Raw genomic sequence first — 22,265 nt, 5'->3', positions numbered from 1 at the left:
CATCCCCTTCCCAGCAAAGTGCAGCAACACCTCCCAAAACACAAAGCCCTTTACTCCCCTCCAGCCCTAGGACAGGGAGACCCGACCCTCCCACAGGCACTGCCAGCACTGCACTGGAACCAGGCGGCCCATCTCCCATCACCACCCTGCAGGGCAAAACCACCCCTGTGCTGATGCAGTGACACAGAGACCCTGCAAAGCACATTGCACATCTCCCCTCCACGAGCCAAGCTCAAAGGCCACTTCAGATGCAAGGTACAGGTCCAGGTCCAGGCAGACAGAGCTCACCCCAGCTACTGTGCTTCAGCAGAGGACCCGAGTCACTGGGGCAGGAGCACCTGGGGCTGTGTCCTCCCTCCTCTGCATCCCCTGCAGGAGCCAAGGGCTGAAAACACCCCAAGGAGCCGCAGCAGGAGGCAGAAAGGACACGAGATAGGCGAGAGGAACAGCTGGGTCAGTCAAACCGTGGTGGATCCATTGTCTGTTTCTGCTGCACAGCTCACTGATGTCCCTTTGGGGCTGCCAGCCGTTCAGTCCCATCCACTGATGGCTCCACAGAAAAGGGAAGGATGGGACAAGCTGCTCCTCACAGCCCCCAAGCTCATCAGAAAACAGCGCTTTGAGAGTGCTGCTTAAGCAGGCATTACACTCCCTTGTGCCAGTGCCTGCTCAATGGAGACCTCCTCCTCCTCTTCATCCCACTTCCCTGTGGTGCCTGGGCCATGCGGTTTGTACTTCCAGCTCCATCAGGTCTCCCAAGACGTGTCTGACACCGGTGCTTGCTTTAAAGACCAAGGCCAGAGCTTGCAACTAAAACACAGTAAAAGACTTTAGCTTTAAAACCAACTTCTGCACCAGGTCCACACCCCAGGCCTGGCTCAGGACGAATTTAGCTTCTGCCAAGCTGCCCCTCTGACGAACGCCCCAGCGCCAGAGGGGACTTGGATGGATGGCAAGACCAGCTTCAGGGCTTAAATACAAACACTGCCATCCTCTATTTAGGCACACGAGCCCAAAGCTTCAGTTCAAGGCTGAGGAACCGGGTGAGGAGGCGAGGTCCGGCCTCTGGGCAGCCGCCTGTCCCGGTGTCCCCGCTGCCCCATGGCAATTGCCCTGCACAGCGCTGGCCAGCGGCTCAGGAGGGGCTGTTATTATCCACCGTTGACAGGAGATGGACAGCCTGGGCCTTCTGTGCAGGGCTGAGGTGCTGAGCTACCTGGCTGATGCAGTCCATGGTCACCTCGGGGTTGGTTTGGAGCAAGCTGCAAGGCACACGGCAGAGGGAGGCTGAAGCCGGAGCTGCCTCATCTCCACCACACGGTGTCCCCAGCGACGGGGCATCCCCGCCCCATCCCGGCTCCCGCGGCCGCTCACCTCCGGATGCGCTTGAGCACGTAGTCCCGCTTCAGGTACTTGATGTTCTCCCGGATGGCCGACTGCGTGCTCTCATCCTCTTGCAGGTGCTTCTCCAGCCACTCCACCACCACCTGGTTGTTGTCCCAGAGGTAGCCCTGGGGAGAGCAGCCCCGTGGGCAGGAGGTCCTGCTGCCGGCACAGCCTGAGCCCCCCCTTCTGCCGGGGCCTCGGGGTTTTCCCTCCCATCACAAAACCAGGCAAGGGGGATTTGCTTCTCAGGCGTGCACAAGCAGCACAGCACGATCCCCGCTGCCTGGCACACAAACACCCACCCCGGCACAGGGCGGAACACAGCAATTCCCATCCCAGCTTTACAGGCACTAAGGGACGGTGCTGCAGCGACCGGGAAGAAGGTGCCAGCCCCAGGAGGCCGGAGGTACCTTCTCAGCTCCTTCCGTCTCCATGAACCAGCGCCGCAGCATGGACTGGATGTGGATGTGGCTCAGCTCGCTGTTTGCCTTCAGCACCTCAGCCCTCACCGCCTCCTCCAGCAGCAGCCGGCGCAGGCGCCAGTAGAGGAAGGAGCGGGCGCTCTTCCACTCCAGGATGTCCTGCAGGAACGGGGCAGAGCCTGGCTTTGTCCCTGCAGGAAGGAGAGGAGCTGCTGGGCAGCGCCTGCTCCCTCACAGCTCACCTGGGGGGGGTCTCTGCACCCGGGGCAGGAACACTGAAGCCCAGACCCCCAGGAAGGGACTTTAGAGCCACCCCGCCGTGCCCAGCCCCATCCCGTGGTACCCGGGCTCACCGTGATGACTCCCTTCTCCTGCATGCGGCCCGGGGTGTCGTGCAGGTCAGCGAAGTGCAGGGCCACCTGGTAGTACATGGGCAGCAGGAGCTCCTCCCGGGCCTTGAGCTGCTGCTCCAGCTCCTTGCGCTGCGCCCCGGACAGCTCGGGGGTCCCTGCGGGAGATGCTGTGCTGAGCAAACCGCCTCCGTCCCCGGGATGGGATCCACGGGACAGCCCAGGGGCTGTGCTCCCACATCAGCCACCCCCACCAGGAAACAGGCTGAGGAAGTTGGGGCTGTTCAGCCTGGAGAAGAGAAGCTGCGTGGAGACCTCAGAGCAGCTTCCAGTATCTGAAGGGGGGCTATAGGGATGCTGGGGAGGGACTCTTCATTAGGGACTACAGTGACAGGACAAGGGGTAACGGGTTAAAACTGAAACAGGGGAAGTTTAGATTGGATCCAAGGAGGAAATTCTTTCCTGTTAGGGTGGTGAGGCACTGGAATGGGTTGCCCAGGGAGGTTGTGAATGCTCCATCCCTGGCAGTGTTCAAGACCAGGTTGGATGAAGCCTTGGGTGCCATGCTTTAGTGTGAGGTGTCCCTGCCGATGGCGGGGGGGCTGGAACTGGATGATCTTAAGGTCCTTTCCAACCCTAACTATTCTGTGATTCTATGAAACGAGGTGCCCAGCATCACATCCCTTTGCTTTGGAACATCTACGCCCTTGCTCCGCAGTGACTGTGTTCATCTCATTAGGCACTGATTCAGCATGGCCGTTGCCATTCTTTATCTCAAAGCATGGGAGGAAAGTCCAGCACCGTATACAGGTGCTTTAAAGCACCACCACATCCTCTTGGCAGGCTCCACCGTCAGAAGGAATTTTCACAGAGGAACACTAAAGGATTTCCTGATGGTGTTTGGGGGCCTCATGTTTTACCTTACTGTTACCAGTGCCCACAAACTGAAACACCCTTCTCTTACCCAGCTGCTCAGCCAGCTTGGCATAGACTGCATCAATCCTTCTCATGGTCTTCACCAAATCTTTCTTCCTAAACTTGATCTCCACTGTTCCTCCAGGCTCCAAAATGCCTGCCCTGGAAGGAAAACGTGCTAAAGATCAGGGGCTGAAGGGGAGAACAAATCCCAGGACAAGAGGTGCAGGCAGCTCTCAGCAGGATCACGACTGCCGTCCCCATGCACCAGCTCTCCCTTCCCCACACCCAGGCTGCAGAGGATGCAGGTGTGCTCTGGATGCTGACCTGCTCTCCTTGTCTGCATAGAGCTCCACGTACAGGGGGTTGATGGTGGAGTCGATGACCACCCAGGAGCCCCCCCGCAGCTCTGCATGCGGTGGGATGTAGACCAGGATGGGCTGCTTGAAGTCCCGCAGGCTATCGACAATAAAGGCACCGAACTTCAGCATTTGGTCGTACATGTCTGAAAGCCAAAGGGATTTAGCTGGGTGCTCCGACGGCCGTGGGCTCCCAAAGCCACCTTCTCCATTGAAGAGACCAAAGCAGCACCCCAAAACCAGCCCCGCAGGAAGCCACCAAGCCCTGGGACCTGGGTCCTGGCAATGCCTCATCACACCCCCAGCCCAACCCTGCGTCCTGTTGTGGTGTAGGCAGGGCACCGGTGGGCTGGCTCATCCCAAGACCCCATGGGGTGGCAGGAGTGGCCGCAGGACAGGGATGTGGGCACCCCAAGCTCAGGTACCTTTCATGCCGCTGGAGAAGCCTCTCCAGTTGGCAAAGATCATGAGCGGGAGATGCTCCCGGTTGAAGTCCCGAATAGCCTGGGCTGTTTTAAAAGCAGAGTCTGGGAACCAGACCTGCCCGGCCTGCTGGACTATCTGGAAGAGACAGAGCAGCAGCACTGAGACTGGCACCAGTGCTCCCCGGCGCGGCTGCACTGGGGGGGCAGCAACGCACGGCGTGAGAGCTGGAAGACAACAAACTGAGCGAGCAGCCTTCATCCCACCTGTGTTTAAGGAGAAGCCAAAGGATCACACTAAGCTTCTTCCCTGCTCCCCCCCCTCACACTGAGGTCTCCCCACACACCTTCGCCTCCGAGTCCAGGTTGGCCGGGTCCGCAGGTATGGTCACCTCCACGGTGCGGGTCTCGACGGCGATGACACCCACAGGGAGACCTCCCAGCCTGCAGCCGGGCAGCGTGCTCTCAGCAGAGAGCACTTCCCCTCCGTGCTGCACCCCAGCCCCACCGCAGAGGTGTTCCCCCACTCCCTCAGCCCCAGAGCAATGCCACAGCCAGGGCATAAGAGCATGGCCACACGTGCAGGCTCCCTGCCCCTGCTCCCAGCAGTACCTTGCTCTGCCAACCACAACTGTTTGAGCCCACGGCCTCATGATCTCCATGAAGCTGCCCTGGTCGAAGAAGCCGCTCTGCCAGGTCCCCTTCATTGCTGCAGGGCACAGGAAAAGGTGGAGTGACACAAGGGTGAGCACTGAAGAGCTCCTTGTGCACCACAAGGAGCACCTCCTGTACCAGGAGCTGTGGTTTGCACCTCCAAGGTACGTTTGGGAGCACTGCTGCAGAGGTCTCGGCTTGCTCTCGCTTACTTGGATGGGGTCTCCCTGCCAGCATCCACCTGGGATCGTAAGGGACTTTGGAAGGGATAAAATCGATTTCTCTTTCAACGGGGTCAGTTATGGCAATGATGGGCACTGGGCTCTGGTTGTCCTGCAAGGGAGAGCCCCAGAGGGCAGGTCAGCAGCCAGCTATGGGGTGACACCTCCCCACCGCCATCCTGCAGCACCCTCCTACCTTGGGCATGTACGAGAGCCACTGCAGGATGGTGTAGACCCCCTCGAAGTCATCCGGGACGGTGACGTGGGAAACGCCGTTGTTGTGCATGATCTGCACCCCTCCCAGCTGGTTGTTGGAGGTGTAAACTTCACGGCCCAGCACCTGGTCAGCATTAACAGACACAGGTCAGTCTCTGCTCACACAGGACCTGCTCCTCCTTGCTGTAAGCCAAACACCTGCACAGGCACATTCCCATTGGGTTGAGGCTGAAGTTCCACCTCTGTGTACCAGGCTGATCTTGAAGCAAATGGATCCTGCTTTGGACAAGTGCATTGCTTTAGCCAAGCAGGTTTCAAATCAACTCAAACCAGGGTCATGCTGCCCAGAGATGGGTCCTGCCCCTGGGGCCAGAGCCAAACTATTCCTGCGGCAGCTCCTCCACACAGGTCCTATGAGGTGACATGTATGGGACAGGGAAGGAGCCCATGCGTGCAGTGGCTCAAGGGACAGTGCCAGGGGATGACACGTGGCCAGAGCATGGTACCTTATTGAGGGCAGTGACACCAGTGAGGATGATGTGGGAGTTCTCCACTTGGATGACGCGCTGGCCCAGCCTCACCAGGTACGCACCGATCCCGATGGCACGACAGGACACCTGGGTTCATACACAAGGACGTGTGAGGTTACTGTCTCACATGGAGAAAGGGCTGCAGTACAGCCTGGGAGCACCGGGAGAATGATGCTCTGCAGGGGTCTGCGCAGTCAGGTTGTGCCAGGTCACTTGTTGCATCCTATTATTCCCTTCAGGGTGACCTTAAAAGCAAGTAGGAGACGGGAGGAGTGGAGCCGGGGAGGGCCCCGTGGCCGTACCATGCTGATGGTCACTATTTCATCGTAAGCACGGGAAGACTCCCCAGCAATGGTACCAGCAGCTCTCAGGTTTTCCACCCCAAATCCATTTTCCTTCCCAATGATGTCCAGGAGGACATACCTGGGGGGAAAGCAGAGCCACAGGGGCGGAGGTAGGACAGAGGGAAGCAGGGAAGCCCTCACTTGCACGATGTGCCTGGCAGGATGCTGAGCCAGGATGCGGGAGCTGCATCAGGCAGGGGTGTAGGGCAGGGTTGGGTGCCCTATGGGATGGGGTCTCACCTGGACTCTCCCCCTTCCTCCACATGCTCACAGTGCACCGAGTTCATGGTGCTGACCCTCGTGTAGTCCTGGGGGGTCAGGTACAGGTACTTGAACCCCTGAAAACGAAGAAGAGGATGAGCTGTGAATTGTGAAGCCCTCCATGCACGCGCTCGTTGACCCCAGTTTTCCGTCCCAGTTCAGACGGGAGCAGGGAATGACCAGAGAAGCCCCCTGCTCTCTGTGGTGGCAGCAGGGGAGGTGCTCACACACCTTGTAAGGGTCCTCAGGGTCCACCCAGGCCACCTGGAACATGTGCTTTATCTCATCAGCGAAGCCGATGCGGGCGCCGCTGTTGGCGGCGATGTAGACGCGGGGGATGCCCTCGGCCCGCGCCAGCTCCGAGGCCCGCAGGAAGAGCAGGTCCTCCTCGGGCCCGAAGGAGCCGATCCTGTGCGTGATGTCGTTGCAGATGAGCACAATGTCCCGGCCCTTCGGATACTCGGGGGTCTTCAGCTTCATTTTGAACGCCACCATCCCAACCTGTCCCAAAAGAGCACAGGGTCACAGGGGCTCCTCCGGAGAACAGGGATCCGAGCTGCAGGCAACAGGGACAATGCTTGAGGAGCATCTCCCAGGCTTCAAACCCCAGCCTTTCCCCCCTCCTGCAGCACAGCTCACCACCACCGCTTCCCTAAATCACCCCTCGCTACCTGGTTCCCTCCAGGAGCCCTGTTCATCTGCACAAGCTGCCCCTGCGAGTCCAGCACCAGCTCGGTATAGGTCAGGATGTCCTTGCGGTACCGCTGTGAGGAGCCCCACAGCTTGAAGAGAGCCTGCCGAGACACAGCACACAGGATGGGCTGAAAGCAGGGGGCCGGGGCAGCCCTGAGGCTGTCACTGAGCACAGACACACACTCCTGCAGCAGGCTGGGACGTGGGGGGAGCAAAACCCTGTGTTAAGAGCCCCCACCCTGCTGCAGAGCTCCTTGTGTGGGGCTTCCCGGTTAACATCCTCCAAGATGCTAAGCTTCCAAGAGCTAGGCATCGGTTTAGAAAAGCTTCATATAAGCAAAAGTGCTGAGGCTCGGGCTCTTCTTTTGTCATTTGCGAGCTCAGGGGAGGGAATATCCGGGCAGGGTGGGAATGAACAGCAAATGCAGTGCTCTGCAGCCACACTGACCTGCCTGAGCATCTCCGGGAAGTCATACACGTAGGTGGTGCCCAAGGACTGCGCCTGGAACCGCTTGGCCTGGAGCAGGTCCTTGGTGACGTAGGCGGTGTTGATGAGCATCCCGTGCTGCTGCCCTTGCTTGTCCCCGTACGACTGAAACATGATCTGCAGAGAAGGGCAGAGCGCTGGCCGCCTGCCCTCGGCGCGCAGGCCAGGCAGGACGCTCATGCCTGTTGCTCTGCCTGACCACATAACATGATTTTCAACCCCGCTCTTTGCTACTGAGGGCACAGAGTGTGCCGCAAGCACCGGTAACACCCTAACACTGACCTCCCAGACCAAAACCTGCCCAACTACGCACCAGCAATACCCCAAGGAGTGCGAAGGGATGGAGCTCAGCACCATTTTGGAGCAAAGCATCACCCCGAGGTGCCCAAATGGGTACAGCACCAAGGGCAGGGAAACCAGGCCAGCCCTGGGAATGCTGCTGCATGGTCCCAGGGGCTTTGGGATACACCAGCATTAAGGTGCATGAGGGGTCTTGCAAAAGCTTCTCTGTGCCAACAGCTGCTCAAAGCAGTCGTGGCTGGGCTGCTGACACCTGCGGTCACTCACATTGCCAGTGGTGGGGTCCTTCACTTCCTTGTAGAGGCTGATGTCCAGGTAGTAGCCGGACTCATTGGTCAGGAAGAGGCGGATGGGGATGGCTTTGGCAGTGGGCGTCAGGCGGATGTTGATCTTCACCTCGGCCTGCAGCACCCGCAGCTTCCAGAGGCGGCTGCCGTAGCGCATCACCACGGAGCGCACCGACTCCTCGATCTGGGCAGGGGATGGCACACGGCTGGGTCAACGGCCCCAGCGACAACACTGCCCCAGAGCGTGCAATGCCAAGGCAGCCCCTTTGCATCCCCGCCTCAAAGTCATTTGGGGTTTGCTTTGGCAAAGCCCCTTTCCCCTATCCCTGTGGGCTGGTGCTGCCATCCAGCCTCTCCACTGGGGAAACGGAAAGATGGTGTCCCAAATCCTCGTGAGCGGACACAGCCCCACTCCTTCAGACCATACATTCCCTGCAGGAAGAGTCTGCTGCTCACCCCTGTGCTCTCCAGCAAACAGTCTGCTTGTTCGAGCCTCTACAAAAATCCCTGATCATTGTGAAGTGTGAAATCCCAGCACCCCCCACAGCAAACAGCCCGCGGCGAAGGTCTGACACAGAAATTAAGCTGCAGGAGTCTTTGGGGTTGCCAAATCCATCTCCTGTCTAGCATCTGATGGGCACTGGATGGGATCAAGGACTGACAGGCAGCGTGGGGCATGGCTGCACGTCTGTGCAATGGTACCAAGCCTGAGGACGACACAGTCTCCATCACACTGACAAGCAGGAAGCAAAACACCAAGAACCACACCTTGGAGGGGTCCATGATGACCGTGGGGACGAAGTTGAGGAAGATGTGGTTGCAGTCGGTGCGAACAACGGTGTTGCTGAAGGCCACCTCCAGCTCATCCATCGCCTCCAGGAGCAGCCGCTCGCCCTCGTTCTGCAGGTACTCGAAGGAAGCCTCCTGCAGTGCATCGGGTGGCTCAGGGGCGGCCGGAGCACCCCTTGCACCCCGAACTCACCCCACCTCTGCCCGCACCCGGGGGCTCAGCGTGGCCTTGCCTTGGTGATGAAGTCCGAGTGGCGCACGATGGCGCGGATGAAGAAGCGGTAGTCGGTGGCCTCGGTGCCCGCCTGCACCCTGGCAGCCCCCAGGTACAGATGCATCTTGTGGTTGGCGCAGGGGATGGCCGTCAGGTCGAAGTTGCGCATGCGGCTCAGCTCCAGCTGGAAGGCCAGGGCTGGCTCCAGGTGCCGGTAGATGCGGTCCTCTGCAAACTGGGGCAGCACGGGGCGGGTGAGTGAGGGGCTGGTCACCATCACCGGAGGGGTTGTGCTCCAACTGCAGCTCCTACCTCATCCCTGGCTCTGAACGTGAAGAACTTGGGGAATTCTCTCTAGAGCAAAGGGGAGAGAGAACACCGGGAATGCTTCTGGCACACGGGGGATTTTTCTGATTTACGGTGGGCTCATCAAACAGAAAAGGCTTTGCAGGCTTCCTCCTGCCCCACAGGGAGAAGAACCGGAGTAACCCAAGCCTTTTAAAGGCACCTTAAAGCTGTGGAGCGGCCACACAGGACCCGCACGTTACTAGAGCTATTAGCAGCATAAAGGATAATACAGGAGGTAAATCACTCGTTGAAGTCATTAATTAACTGCCAGCTCCTGATGCTCAGGAGGTACATCCATCACTCAGTGCTACGGCTGCAAGTTGCTCAGAGATGTCTCGGGGCGCTTCAGGCAGGCAGAAGCTCAACGTGTCTAAAGCCACTCTGCCTGCAGCTCAGTCTGCGCTCACCTGCTGGGCAATGAGAAACGTGATCCTCCGGAGACCACAGTCAACGAGGAAGTTTTTCTGCATGGAAACAGCAGATTCCACCAGTCACGAGGAGCTTAAAACCACCTCCACCGAGGGAGCAAACAAAACCCAAGTGGCTGCCGTGGGGAGCAGGGTTTTGCAGGGTCTGCAAAAATGGGGTCCAGCCCCAGTGACGGACCTTGGACTGGGCAAAGGCCCTGAAGATGGGCACCAGCTTCTCGTCTTCTGCATGGTCGGCCCAGCGGAGCGCGACGTTGAGGATATGGATTGGCTCCTCGTGGATGTTCTGGGAACAAAACCAAACCCCTGGTCAACCGTGACCAGCGGCAGTGCCATCCCAGCACCACCTGAGAGGGATGAGAAACAGCATCGTGCCCACCTTGGCCTCCTCCTCCTCGTAGATGGTGGCTCGTGGTTCGTTGAAGAACGCGCTCTCTGAAGGTGGGTTGGCAAAACAGGACATCACTTCATCGAAGTTCCTGCCCAAATGGCAGGGATTGGGTATCAAGGCAGCGTGTCATACCCACCCCTGCCCGAGGGAACAGCACTAGGAACAAGCCAGGATCACCAGCCCATGACAAAGCCACAGCTCATGAAACCCAACTGAGCGCTGCTGTGTGTCATGTGCAGAGATGCTTAATGTGTGCCAGGCAGCTTTCCTCAGGCGCCATGTGTCCTCAAAAGACATGTCATGGCCCCACCGTGGTGCCTCTTGTACTGGAAATACCCAGCCCTGACCTCTGGCTGCAGGAGGAACAGAGCCAGCTTTGGCTCTTCCACCCCCTTGTGCTCCCCAATGACTGCATCGGCACCCAAAAGACACGTGTCCGACCAGCAAGGCATGTCCCTGCACCCCACCTGGTGAAGTCCTCAAATCTGTCAAAGGCCACCATAGCTCCCAACCGCTGGCTCAGGGGAGAGAAGCCACTGTCCATGAAGAGCTCAGTGCTGTGCCGGGCCAGGTCAGGGTTGGATATGCTGATGGGGACAGACATCCTGCACGGGGGATCAAGGCAGCCATCAGCCACGGGTGGAGGCACCGCTCCTCCGTCCAAAAGGGAGCGCACAGGTCCCATACGGGACCCTGACCCACAGAGGGCTCATCCTGCTCTACTGGTAAAGGGAGGATGCAGCAGTTCCCTCTGAGGGCCCCCATGCTTTGCATGGAGGAGCTGATCCAAACGCCCATACATGTTTGGGTGGGAGGAGGGCAGCATGAACTGGAACTCCACCAGGCAGCTGCCATCCGAGAGCTGCCGGTGCTGCAGGCTGTTCAGCTCGTAGGCGAGGTACCCGCGCCGCACATAGACCTGGAGGGGGACAGCGGGAGGTACCACTGTGCCCCTGCTCCCACCACACACATCCATGTCCCCCAACCCCACACTTCCATGCCTCTGCGGCCCCCCCCCCAGCCCTCACCTCCAGTGCCGCCATGCGCACCGCCTGGTTGGTGTGGTAGAAGAAGATGGGAAGCACATCGAAGATGGTGGTTTCCGAGAGGATCAGTTTCTGGGGGAGGAAAGCAAGATTTCAGGCAAGGAGGAAGTGGGAGCCCCTAGCTCCATCGCAGGATGGCAGAGGCATGCTCCAGAGGGGTCCCTCAATATGGGGCTGGGCAGGACTGGTCATGGGACACCCAGTCCATCATGGGGACACTGCCAGACACAGATCCATGCATCAGTGGCCCACCAAGCAGGGAGAGGAACAGGGGATGGGGCCTGGTAGCAATGGATTGCACCCTCTCCTTTCCTCCACACAGGCACCGAGGCCTCAGCAAGGCTTTGATTGCTTTGGGGCTATTTCTAAGGCTAAACGCCTTGCAGCCTCATAAAGCCACCTAAATTCCAACTGCGGGGCAAAAAAAGCACAATTCCCAACCTTCAGGTTTTCAGGGGAGAACTCGTGTCTGTACATGTCGATAGAGGAGAGGAAGATGGATTCCACCTGGTTGTGCCGCAGCTCGTAGGAAGGCAGGTGAGAGGCGATGAGCACCTGCAAGGGGAGAGGTTGCTGCGAGCACAGGGCACGGGGACAGGGATGGGGACAGGGGGACAAGGTGCTCGCTGACCTGCCGGGCTCTCAGGGCCACTTTGGAGTGCTCGGTCTTGCTGAGCTGCGTCAGCTCGTTGAGGATGGCTGTCAGCTCGTCTGTCAGCGTGGGGTCACGGCCACAGAGCTGGTCCTGCAACGCACACACCAGCATGCCTTGGCTCAGGCACCTCGCTGCAGGATGGCTCCCTCCCACATCCCCAGCACCTTGGGGACAAGATCTAAGGGGCTAAAATGGGCAAATGCTGCTCTTCGACCCAAGTGCAGCAGTGCCATGCTACAGAGGGGAGATAAAGTCCAACACTAACAAGGCAGACACTAGAATGCAATCCCCATACCCTGGGCATTAAACAGAGGAGCAGGAAAGCAGTTTTCCAGGTGCCCATACACTTTCAAGGGGAAAGATGAAGGCTGTGACAGCCGCCCACAGCCACGTCCCATCGGCAGCGATAACAGAGCTTGACTTGGCTCACAGCCTCTTCCCCACCACCAGCCTTTACCTCTGGTGCCTTCGGGCAGGGGCTGTACTCACAATTAACATGGTCACCAGCAGGTTCTTCTTTGCCACCTGGGCATGGGAGAAGATGCTCTCCAGCACTGGGGTCATGTCGGGTTTGCACTGCTCCCGCAGGCTGATGACACACTTGTCATAGTGAGCTGTGGGACAGAGCACAGTGTGAGCCCTGCAGACCCCCAGACACCCCCCCCAGACCCCTTCAGCCCTCACCATGCTGGAACTGTGTCTCCACTTGCAGGTAGCGTCTTAGCAGGTCCAGCACCACTGCCTTCATGTAGCCCAGGATGCCACTGCGGTACCTGGGGAGCAGAGAGCCCAGTGTGCTGCGAGGTGATGGCAGTGCTGGGGACACCGGGGGGGATCACAGCCAGGATGGGGCTCACCTCTGCACCAGCTGCACCAAGCTCTGTGTGTTCATGAAGAAGACCTCCCGTTCAGCCTTCCTCTGCAGTGTGGCCGCGTGCGTGTCCAGAACACTGGCGATCTGAGGCAGAGGGCACAGGGTGAGTGCAGCTCAGGGGACTTTTGACAAGGGATGCAGGGACAGGCCAAGGGGAACGGCTTGAACCTGCCAGAGGGGAGACTGAGCTGAGCTCTGAGGCAGAAGCTCTTCCCTGTGAGGGTGCTGAGGCGCTGGCACAGGGTGCCCAGAGAAGCTGTGGCTGCCCCATCCCTGGCAGTGCTCAAGGCCAGGTTGGACACAGGGGCTTGGAGCAAGCTGCTCCAGTGGAAGGGGTCCCTGCCATGGCAGGGGTTGGAGCTGGATGAACTTTAAGGTCCCTTCCAACCCAAACCAGGCTGGGGCTCTGTGTTTTATAACATCTTTTAGCAGGACAACTGCTGGCAGAAACTCACAATAGAAAGGAAGCAAAGGCCACGCCAGGGGTGCAGCCCCGTGGCTCTCACCTGCTGGCTGGGAAAGCGGCAGAGCACGGAGGTGATGTTGCTGGCGTACTGCGCCATCACCTTCCGGATCGACTTCTCCGCGGACAGCGGGATCCTGCCTGAAATGCTCGTCATGATCTCCTGCAGCTCCAGGAGGGGCAGGGATGGGTCCCGCAGGGTCTTCATCAGCTGGGCCACCCATTCCTTCACCTGCGAGGAGCAGAAGCTGCTGCTGCCCACACACCCGCCTGGCCATCGTGGCAAAGAGGAGGCAGCGGGGCAGGACACCGACCACCGCTGCCCCATACCCACCTTGGCACTGAAGTAGGGCTCGGGCAGGCAGTACCCGTTCATGACATTAGTGAGGTTCTCCAGCACGTTGCGGAGAACATGGTGCTGCTTCTCCCCAGTGATGGGGAGGGTCTGCTGAGGCGGGAGCCCCCCCGTGAACGGCTGAGCCTGTAGAGAGCAGAGAGAGGTGGGATGGGCAATGTCCGTGCTGACATGGGACAGAGCCCCCCAAGAGCTGCAGCTGCTCCAGAGAAACCAGCACAACCCCTCCAGTGTCTGCTTTTGGTTAGGTACATGCAGCTTCAGGTCTCTGCCTGTTCCTCTTCGTGAAAACAACGCAGAAAAACTGGAGATGTAGACAGAGCACTAAAACCTGTGTATGAGCTTCTGTACACAAAGTAAGCGCACGTGCTACTTATGCAGGGCAACAGCACTGCACGCAGAGCAGCCACTTGAGCCCCAGTGCAGCCAGCTGGAGGATGCAGCATGGCCATGCAAGTGCCACTCTGTGCCAGCACGGAGACACGACCCTGCTGATGCCCCAGCCAGGGCAGCTCCTCTGTTTTATCCCCACTGAATGCCCGCTGGGAGGGGACAGCAGACTCACAGGCTTCACTTTGGTGGGATCATCCAGCTCGAGCCGGGCTATGACACAGCCCGCCTCCAGCAGCGCGCCCGGCCGCTTGATGTAGTGCACCCGCCCGGCCTCCTCCACGGTCAGCGTCATGATGATCTTCATCACCTGGGTGAGGATGGGTGACGCGGTCACCGAGCGAGCGGCGCCCACCTGCCTCAGAGCTCCTCAAGCATCGTTATCTTTGCTGTCCACCAGCACTGCAGGGACAGAGCCCACCTCAATCTCTGCAAACACCTTCCCCTCATCCACGTGGCCGCCGTCGTCCACGGTGTACTGCAGCAGCTTCCCTGCCGAGGGCGAGCGCAGCACCGTTGGGTCCTTCTCCTTCTCGAAGTCACACGTTTTGTTGCCGATGGTGAGCCGGTATCTGCATAAGGAGAGGGAAAGGTGTCACCCCCAGCTCCTGGTCAGGGAGGGTGGCTGCTGGGGGCCCGGTGGGGGGGTACCTGTCGATCTCCTCCTTCATGTAGGTGGTGTAGCTGTTGCCATCATAGGAGAGCAGCAGCCCGCCGTCGTTGAGCTGGTGCACGTCGATCTCTAGGTAAGTGCGGTTCATGATGATGACGTACGTCGTCAGGGACTGACGGGCAACCTGCAGGCAACGGCCAGGGAGAACGCTCAGTGCAACCCCCAAAACACGTGCAAAGGGCGTTTTGGGGGCTAGTGGAAATGGCAGAGGGTAAGGAGCATCTCCCCTGCTTGCTGCAAGGGTCTGCGCAGGAGCAGCCTGCTGCCACGGGATGGGGCTGTGCCACCAGGGCAGGAGGCAGCAACCTCAGGCTGTACCAAAGAGCTGCTTCAAATCACAGCCTGGAGCTGCTTTAACCCATGGTTCACTAGCTGCTTCCCTTTTCAGCAGGGTTCTTTCCCATAAAGTTCAACTAATAGGGTTTATAGAATCATAGAACAGTTAGGGTTGGAAAGGACCTTCAGATCATCAAGTTCCAACCCCCATGCCATGGGCAGGGACTCCTCACACTAAACCAGGCAGTCCTTTACTAAGCTCGTGAAAACATCTATTTAAAATCAGGTTATTAACTTCATTTTTTTATGTTGCATAGTTTTAAAGGACAACCTCACACTGATTACATCTTTCTCCTTCAGGACAGGAGCACACATCCCTGTCCCGGAGCGCTGGGGCTGGTTTGAGGGGAGCACAGCCCCATCCTCACCTGGAGGACATACTTCACACCCTCATAGATGAGCTCCACGTCAACCATGTTCAGCAAGGAGGCTGCTGGCAGGACCTGCCCCCTGGAACACAACAGATGGGTCAGGCACCACAAGTGCCACCTGCCCCACACCGAGCCAAGTGGGTGAGGTGTCAGCATCACTGCTGGCCTCGGGCCATGCCGGAGGGTGCCAAGGTGACCGCAGGGGACAAGCATCTGCTTTACATGACCCACATGAGCACCTCACAAAAACGCAGCTGGAGAGAGGCCAGAAACTGGCACAACACTGAGATAAGGGCATGGGGGAGAGCCCCGGCTGTCCTCCAGGGCTGGAGGAATAACCTTGACATTCAAGAGAGGAAAGAAAAGGCAAGCAGTGTTCAGCCAAGCTGCTTTCCCTTGAAAGCTGTTTTCCCAACCATGGGAAACTTCCCCCCCTTTCCAGATAAAGCAATAGCAGAGATGCTGGAGCTCTGAGTCACAGCAGATATCCATTTCCCAACTGCTGCCTCCAGATCTGCAGAGCTTTAGCAGCAAAACCAGGAAAGATGGCCCAGGGAGAGCAGCTCCTGGGTCTCCAGGCTCACAGAAGCCACCCTTTAGGATATGCATTCGCTGTGCCCACTGTGCTCGTGTTACAGCTAAGCCCCAACCAGAGAGCCCCCGCTCTGTACCTCTCTAACGTGTGCAGGAAGTCGGTCATGCACGTCCTGAAGGCAGCATCAGCAACGCTCAGGGCACCACAGACGACACCCAGCATCGTGTCCGGCTTCTCTGCCTGCGAGGAGGACAGAGAACAGTGCTTGGGTCTCACAGCAGAAGGGAAGCGACAGCCCCTGGGGGCCATTCTCCCCTACCTGCACTTTCTCAGCGATCAGATGGTCCAGCCAGCCCGTGTCTATCGCATTGCTCTGGAAGCTCTCCGTCTCCAGCACTTTAATCAGATACTCCACCGTGGTCCGGAAATCCCCACGGATAGACAGCTCCTTCAGGGCGACCACCATGTTCCTGCAGGGAATGAACCCCTCCATCACTGACTGATGGGGTGGTGCTTGGCTTTCAGCTGAGGAAACCAGGGAACCACAGGGACTGGAAACACCTGAATACCCCAGACACACTCATTACGTGGTCACCCAATTCCTGACTGAACACTGGTGCTCACTAGCACTAAGCACATGCTTAGCAGTGTCTTTAAGGAGCAGGTTGATGTGCTGGGGCCATAGTACCACCATAGCCTGAAAACTGTGGCTCTGGACAGCCTCTGCAGCACAAACAGAGCTCAGTGCAGTGGCACCGTTCTGGGCCTCTCGGATAGAAGCCACTTTTCCAGGCTCATGCATTGATCATGAATGTTCCCAAGGACACTCCATCCCCACCCTGCCCCGGCACGCTCACGAGATGGCCTCTTCCCGGTTCTCTCCCCATGAGAAGCAGTGCCCAAACTGGGAATCAGCAAATTCATGCAGCCCCCCAGCTGCTGCCACGCTGAAGTACCCCCAGACGTTCTTACTGCTGCGGAAGTTCAGCTCCTGCACCGTCCCCGAGCTGGGCTTGAAACCCTGAGTGAAGACAGCAGAAAGACATGGAGAAACCCCCACGCCATTTATCCCCAGTCCCGTGGGTTTAGGGCCCATGGACGCTGTCCAGCTGGGGAAGTCCATGCGCAGTTCACCCCACAAGAGGCAGGGTCCCCCCACCCGGTGCACAAGAGCCCATCCCCTGGCTCACCTCCTCGGGGTTCTCACTGGTGATCCGGGCGGCGATGACGTGGCCCCTGGGCACGGGGGTGTTGGTGGGGCTGTGGAAGGTGATGGACGTATCGCCCCAAGGGCTCTCCCCATACAGCACCCGGATGTCTTTTATCCTGTGCAAGGGGATGCCCATTGCGATCTGGACAAGAAATAAGGGCTTGAGCTGCCAGACCAAGACTTCCCTCTGCCACGCACTCCTCCATGGATTACAAGACTGCTGCACCCAAGTCCCCCGCGTCACCCGGGTACGCTCAGGTACCTGCAGCTGCGCAGCAGGGAGGTTCACATCCGCAATCATCTCGGTGCAAGGATGCTCCACCTGCAGGCGCGGGTTCAGCTCCAGGAAGTGGAAGCTCCCGTCTTCGCTGTAGAGGTACTCGACAGTGCCCGCGCTCACGTAACCCACCCTCTGCGCCAGGCTGACCGCACACTGCGGGACAGGGCGAGCCCACCGTGGGCAGCAATGACCCTCTGCCCCCTGCACGGGCTGTCCTGAGCCAGCAGCCGTGTCCTTGCAGGGACAAGCAGGGCCTGAGGCTCTCCGCTGCCCTAAGACCCACCTGCTCCATCACCTCGATGACGGAGGGTGCTGCGATGCTGACCGGTGCCTCCTCGATGATCTTCTGGTGCCGGCGCTGGATGGAGCAGTCTCGGCCGAAGAGGGAGATGGCGTGGCCGTACTCATCAGCCAGCACCTGCACCTCCAGGTGCCGCGCGTGCTGCGCCAGCTTCATCAGGAAGATGGGGGAGCCGGGGGCCTCCGCCTGCACCTGCGTGGGGAGAGGGTCGTGCTCTGGCATCGCCGCCCAAAATTCAATCCCGGGATGGAGACAGGGCTTGGGTGAGCCTGGGGTGGGAGCAGGACCGTGCTGCACGCCCCAGGATGGGATGGGGAGGGGAAGGGGGGGTCTGGGCATCTCTTACCTGCCGGAAGCAGGTGCCGAATTCTTCCACTGCTTCCACTTTCCGGATGCCTTTGCCCCCACCGCCTTCTGCTGCCTTGATCATCAGTGGGTAGCCGATCCTCTTGGCCACCTAAGGCAGGTCAAGTACTGGGGTGACTGAAGTGTTTTGGAACCCAACAGTCCACCCTGCCCCATGCATCCCCCCCAAGCAGGATTGCCCCGAGTCACATCCATGCAGAGGGACAAACTGCCTTACATCACTGTCAGGGGTGCTTGGAGGCCAAAAGGGCCAGGGCATGCAGGCTGCAAGGAGGAATAGTAAGTGGATAAGAGGCAAACAGCTTCCCACGAGCTTTACCTCCAGGCCTTCCTCCACGTCCTTTATGCAGGCCTGGTCGTACGTCTCGAGGGGGATGCTGATCATCTGCTGATGCTTCTGGCCCTCCTCTGACTGCTGGGCCAGCAGACCTGCGGGCACAGTCAGGGCTATGGTTACTGCCAGGGTGGCAGGGCTGAGCTGGCATGCTGGTTGTGCCCTGGAGCCAGGGACCATATGTTGGCACATGCCATTTCCCTCATTTCCGTGCACCCCATCTCCAAAAAATCCTTTTCCCAAGACAGAAACTGCTTGGCTGCAGTGGGGTCCCCAATACCTGCAGCTGCTCTGCCAGGCCAGGGACCCCAGCCCTAGTGTTGGTTTTAGGGGAGCAGGAGAGGCAGGGAGGAGAGAACTGGAGGGTGTGGGAAGGAGGAGGCACTTACCACTCCCGCTCCAAGGCAGCGTGGGGATCTGGAGCGTCTGAGCCACGATGGTGGAAGCGACTTTATCCCCCAGTGCCCACATGGCTTCGCTGGGGGGACCTTCAAACAGGGAGGGAAGGGGTGAGAGCTGGGCCAGCCCCACCAGCGAGCCTGGCCCCATCGCGTGGATGCTGCAGAACGCTGCTCCCCCCTAACCAGCACCATCAGCCCTGCTGCAAAGAGCGGGGATGTGGGGAAACCCCCAAAACTGCTGGAGCTTGACCCTTCTCTAGGCTGTCCCCTGGCTGGGAAGCCCACGAGCTCTGCGCCCACCCAACATTCCTCTGTGAACGCTGCATCAGCATGAGGGCTACAGGGAAAACCCAGAAAACAGTGGGATTCCTGAGACAGCTCCAGGAAAGCGGGCTGGGGACTGCCATGCCAGACACATGAAACAGGCAGTGCACACACTGTAGCCCAACGCCCACTGCTCCCTTGGCACAGGGGACGCAGTGAGACCTTACCTAGGAAAGCTATCCCATTTTTCTGCAGCAGCTCTGGCAGCTTGGGGTTCTCCGAGGCATGGCCCCAGCCAGCCCACACCGCCTGGCACGAGAGAAAGAGCAGTTGAGCTGTGACCTCCTGCCTGGCATCTTCCCGTTGTCCCCAGCACCATGCCTGGCTCCTCCACACAGAGGGACATCACCCTATTTCCAAGTGCCCCCTCTGCCCTTGTGGCTTCCCTCAGCAAAGGGTTGGGGGGCCCAGGAGCCGCTCTTACCTGGACTGGGATCCGCTTGGAAATGTCCACGATGAGCTCCACGTTGGCATAGTTGTTGTTGTTGGTCCCCCCGGGGACAGGCACGTAGTGATCTGCCATTTTGATGTACTCTGCAAGGCAGCACATGGCGATAGCTGGAGACAGTCCCTCCAGCCTCACCCCACTCACATGCTGCCCCTTGGACCCGCTCCCCGAACCCTCCATCCCGCAGCGGCTGGAGACGGTGCAGGAATTCACTCCTCAATCTGGCTGCACAGGAGGCCGGTGCGGAGCCCCCACATCCCGGGCAGCAGTGCAGGGGGATGAAAGGGCTGCCCCAGCTCAGCAGCGTGGCAGGGAGCCCGCTTTCAGGCGTTACCTGCATTAGCCTTGAGGTCCTCGGGGGTGACCATGACCACGAACCGAATGGCGCGCTCATTCCGGAACATCTCATAGGCCCACCGGCGGACGGAGCGCATGCACTTCACAGCAGCGATGCCGTTGTTGGCGATGAGGACCTGGCGGGGGGACAAGGACGTGGGGGGTGAGGCTGAAACCTCCCCTCGCTGCTCAGCGACCCAGGCAAAGGCGTGCAGGGAAAGACCTTCTCAATGACACGGCTGCCACCGAAGCGGGTGACGAACTCCGCCTGCGAGGCGACGGTGAAGTCCCGCTGCAGATCCATCTTCTTGTGCTCGCATCCCTTCTTTGCTAGATGCGAGCCGGACATGCTCGGCCTGCGGTGGGACACGAGGGACGTCAGCGAGCCCAGAGCCACGGGGGGAAACCCTCACGGGGCACAGTGCGCGCTGGTTCCGGCTTTCCCAGGGCTGGGATCTGCAGAGGGCAGGGCAGCAGCAGCAGGCGGCACTGGAGACCAGACTGCTCCTCCCAAGGAGCCCCCTAAAACCCTTCACCCTGCTGACACACGCGGGAACACCGGGATTCACCTTCCTCACCACCAGCTCCCTGTGGTGCACCAGATCTCTCCAAGGACGTTTACCACCCACTGCAACGCCTCAGAGGAAAACTGGTGCTGGCCGAGTTATACACGGCAAGAAATTTGGGGTGAGCAGAGTGTGTTTTGCAATTAAAACATCGCCCATCTGCTGCTGGAAACACCCCGGAGCAGGGAGACTGCCCGGGGACAGAGCACGGACCCTCCCTCCCACTGCCAGGGTGCTGCATGCACAAGCACCCCTTTAGAGCAGCCAAGGTCTGCTGCAAGCCCGCTCCCTGCGCACACCAAACCCCACTGCAGAGCTGTATCTGCCCCCCACGTCCCCAGAGGACACCCGGAGAGCCCAGCGGGGTGAGTAGCAGGAAAAACAACAGGTACTCGGGATGACACGGAACATCCTTCCCCCAGGGTCCATGCAAGGCAAACCAGGTTTACAGCCTCCAAACCCCATGGGGCGAGCAGCAGGTCTCCAAGGGGTGCAGCCAGAGGTGCCCCTACGAGCTGCATTAAGGTCACCAAAAGGGGGAGCAGGACCCCTTGGGAAGAGCCTGATGCACAGCTGCCTCTGGAATGTGCTCTCCCGCAGCCTGCAGCCACAGCTCCCTGCCGGACCAGACCCCATCCAACACCTCGCTGCCTGCTCCATAACCCCCCAACCTCCTTCCCGAGCTCACCACGCTGCTGCCCACACTCACCCCAACCATGGTTTTCCATCGAGGGCATTCCCATGCCCTCCAGGGTCTAGTCCTTGCCCCGCAGCCCACGGCGCATCCCCTTGGCACGGCTGCAGCGCTATAAGGCAGCCCTCGCGCCTCCCACCTCCTGGCACGGCGGGTGCAGGAGGGTCTGGCCTGGCAGCCTCCCCGGGCATGTGCTTCCCCTCAGCCCTGCTGCCATTTGGAACAGCTTTCTATTTTAATTGACAGCTTCACATTCCCACCCCCCCCGTCCTTTCCTCGCTCAGCCGGGTTTGGGGCTGTTGGTTGTTGTCCCGTGGCTGAGCTGTGAAGATGCAAAGGCAGCAGGGCCAGGGCTCCCCTGACCGAGCAGCGTTCACACGAGCAGCACTTTGTGCAGCTTCGTTTTAAGGGGAAACGCGTTGAAACCTCTGGGATGTTGGGAAATGTCCCTGTCCCTCCCTGCACCCAGGGGATTTTCCAAGTGGCTGGAGCGCTGCATTGAGCAGGGAGGGGTTTATCATAGCAGAGATGCCCCAACAGCAGCACTGGGCATGGAACCCCCCCGAAACCTCAGCTAGGCAAGAAGACACCATCACGTTTTGGAGCACCCACCCCAAAAGGTCTTTTCACTGTGAGCAGAGCAGCAGCACTTTGTTTCCAGTACTGGGAGCTCTGCTTGTGTGGGAAGCTACCCCCAGAGCAAAGCTCACCTCCTTTTCATCAGCTCATCACAAGAGCACCCAAGAGCTACATTTCTGCTTACCCCATGTACCCCACTCCTCAAGGGATGCTGTGCTTCCCCATGCACAATGTGTTAGCATCCTCCCTTACAGCAAAGCAAAGCTGGCAGCAGGACCGGGACCTTGTGGGATCCATCCCTGAGGATGCAGGCCAACACTCCCATGCACAAGTGTACACACACAGGTGCAAAAGGCCCAGCTGGCAGGTTTACATACACCCCATGGCATGCCCCCAGCAACGCTCATGCGCAAAACTGGCGCCTGAAGGATGGTGAATGCATGGAAACACCAGCGGTGCCCACTGCTGCTCTTCCACACGCTGCAACCAACCCCAATCCTGCCTTGCCTTGCAAGAAAATCCCTGCTCGCTGATGGACACCCATCCCATGCCGACCGGCGCCGCAGGCAGTGCAGCAGCACAGCCTCTCCCAGCACAGAGGCATAGGGAAGCAGCAAAACGAGAGGAAGGTGTGCGAAACCAGGACTAATTCAGCCCTTTGACCACAGCGCCGGGGAAGCAGCACTTGTAGGAGCACCGTGCACACCGAAA

At 59.3% G+C, this 22,265-nt stretch overlaps 1 protein-coding gene across 1 annotated transcript; it reads right to left on the bottom strand.

Annotated features, from left to right (window-relative positions):
- Positions 1-1,104: 1,104 nt before the first annotated feature.
- On the bottom strand, positions 1,105-21,051 carry ACACB (acetyl-CoA carboxylase beta). Its single transcript, XM_057412953.1, has 52 exons — positions 20,991-21,051; positions 19,939-20,071; positions 19,714-19,852; positions 19,356-19,465; positions 19,099-19,180; positions 18,596-18,694; positions 18,192-18,301; positions 17,853-17,963; positions 17,489-17,698; positions 17,188-17,358; positions 16,906-17,067; positions 16,573-16,736; positions 16,035-16,185; positions 15,852-15,955; positions 15,178-15,259; positions 14,452-14,597; positions 14,222-14,372; positions 13,976-14,110; positions 13,390-13,536; positions 13,099-13,287; positions 12,576-12,676; positions 12,403-12,491; positions 12,208-12,332; positions 11,695-11,808; positions 11,505-11,618; positions 11,046-11,135; positions 10,818-10,936; positions 10,485-10,622; positions 10,006-10,105; positions 9,805-9,912; positions 9,606-9,662; positions 9,163-9,204; positions 8,870-9,085; positions 8,616-8,771; positions 7,828-8,031; positions 7,222-7,377; positions 6,752-6,874; positions 6,312-6,581; positions 6,060-6,157; positions 5,778-5,898; positions 5,452-5,562; positions 4,926-5,069; positions 4,721-4,841; positions 4,467-4,563; positions 4,202-4,298; positions 3,858-3,993; positions 3,401-3,578; positions 3,123-3,235; positions 2,162-2,316; positions 1,797-1,967; positions 1,375-1,511; positions 1,105-1,262 (listed from the first exon to the last, which is right to left on the bottom strand). Exons 2-52 carry the CDS (start codon positions 20,062-20,064, stop codon positions 1,136-1,138), a joined length of 6,717 nt encoding a protein of 2,238 aa, XP_057268936.1. The 5' UTR covers positions 20,065-20,071; positions 20,991-21,051; the 3' UTR covers positions 1,105-1,135.
- Between the last annotated feature and the right edge of the window lie 1,214 nt (positions 21,052-22,265).

Source organism: Pezoporus wallicus, unplaced genomic scaffold (genome assembly GCF_028554395.1).
Source record: "Pezoporus wallicus isolate ANWC-B61680 ecotype Strahan unplaced genomic scaffold, APGP_CSIRO_Pwel_v1 contig_13850, whole genome shotgun sequence".
NCBI classification, from domain to species: Eukaryota; Metazoa; Chordata; class Aves; order Psittaciformes; family Psittacidae; genus Pezoporus; species Pezoporus wallicus.
The sequence above is the reverse complement of the archived record's forward strand: the minus strand, read 5'-3'. Positions and strand labels throughout refer to the sequence as shown.

Excerpts from the sequence above, each read along its gene's own strand:
- ACACB (XM_057412953.1), bottom strand. The coding sequence starts at position 20,064 with ATGTCCGGCTCGCATCTAGCAAAGAAGGGATGCGAGCACAAGAAGATG. Across the intron at positions 13,288-13,389 it reads AGCCCTACTTCAGTGCCAAG|GTGAAGGAATGGGTGGCCCA; the intron begins GTGGGTATGGGG and ends TGCTCCTCGCAG. Across the intron at positions 5,070-5,451 it reads GTGTCACTGCCCTCAATAAG|GTGCTGGGCCGTGAAGTTTA; the intron begins GTACCATGCTCT and ends AATGCTGACCAG.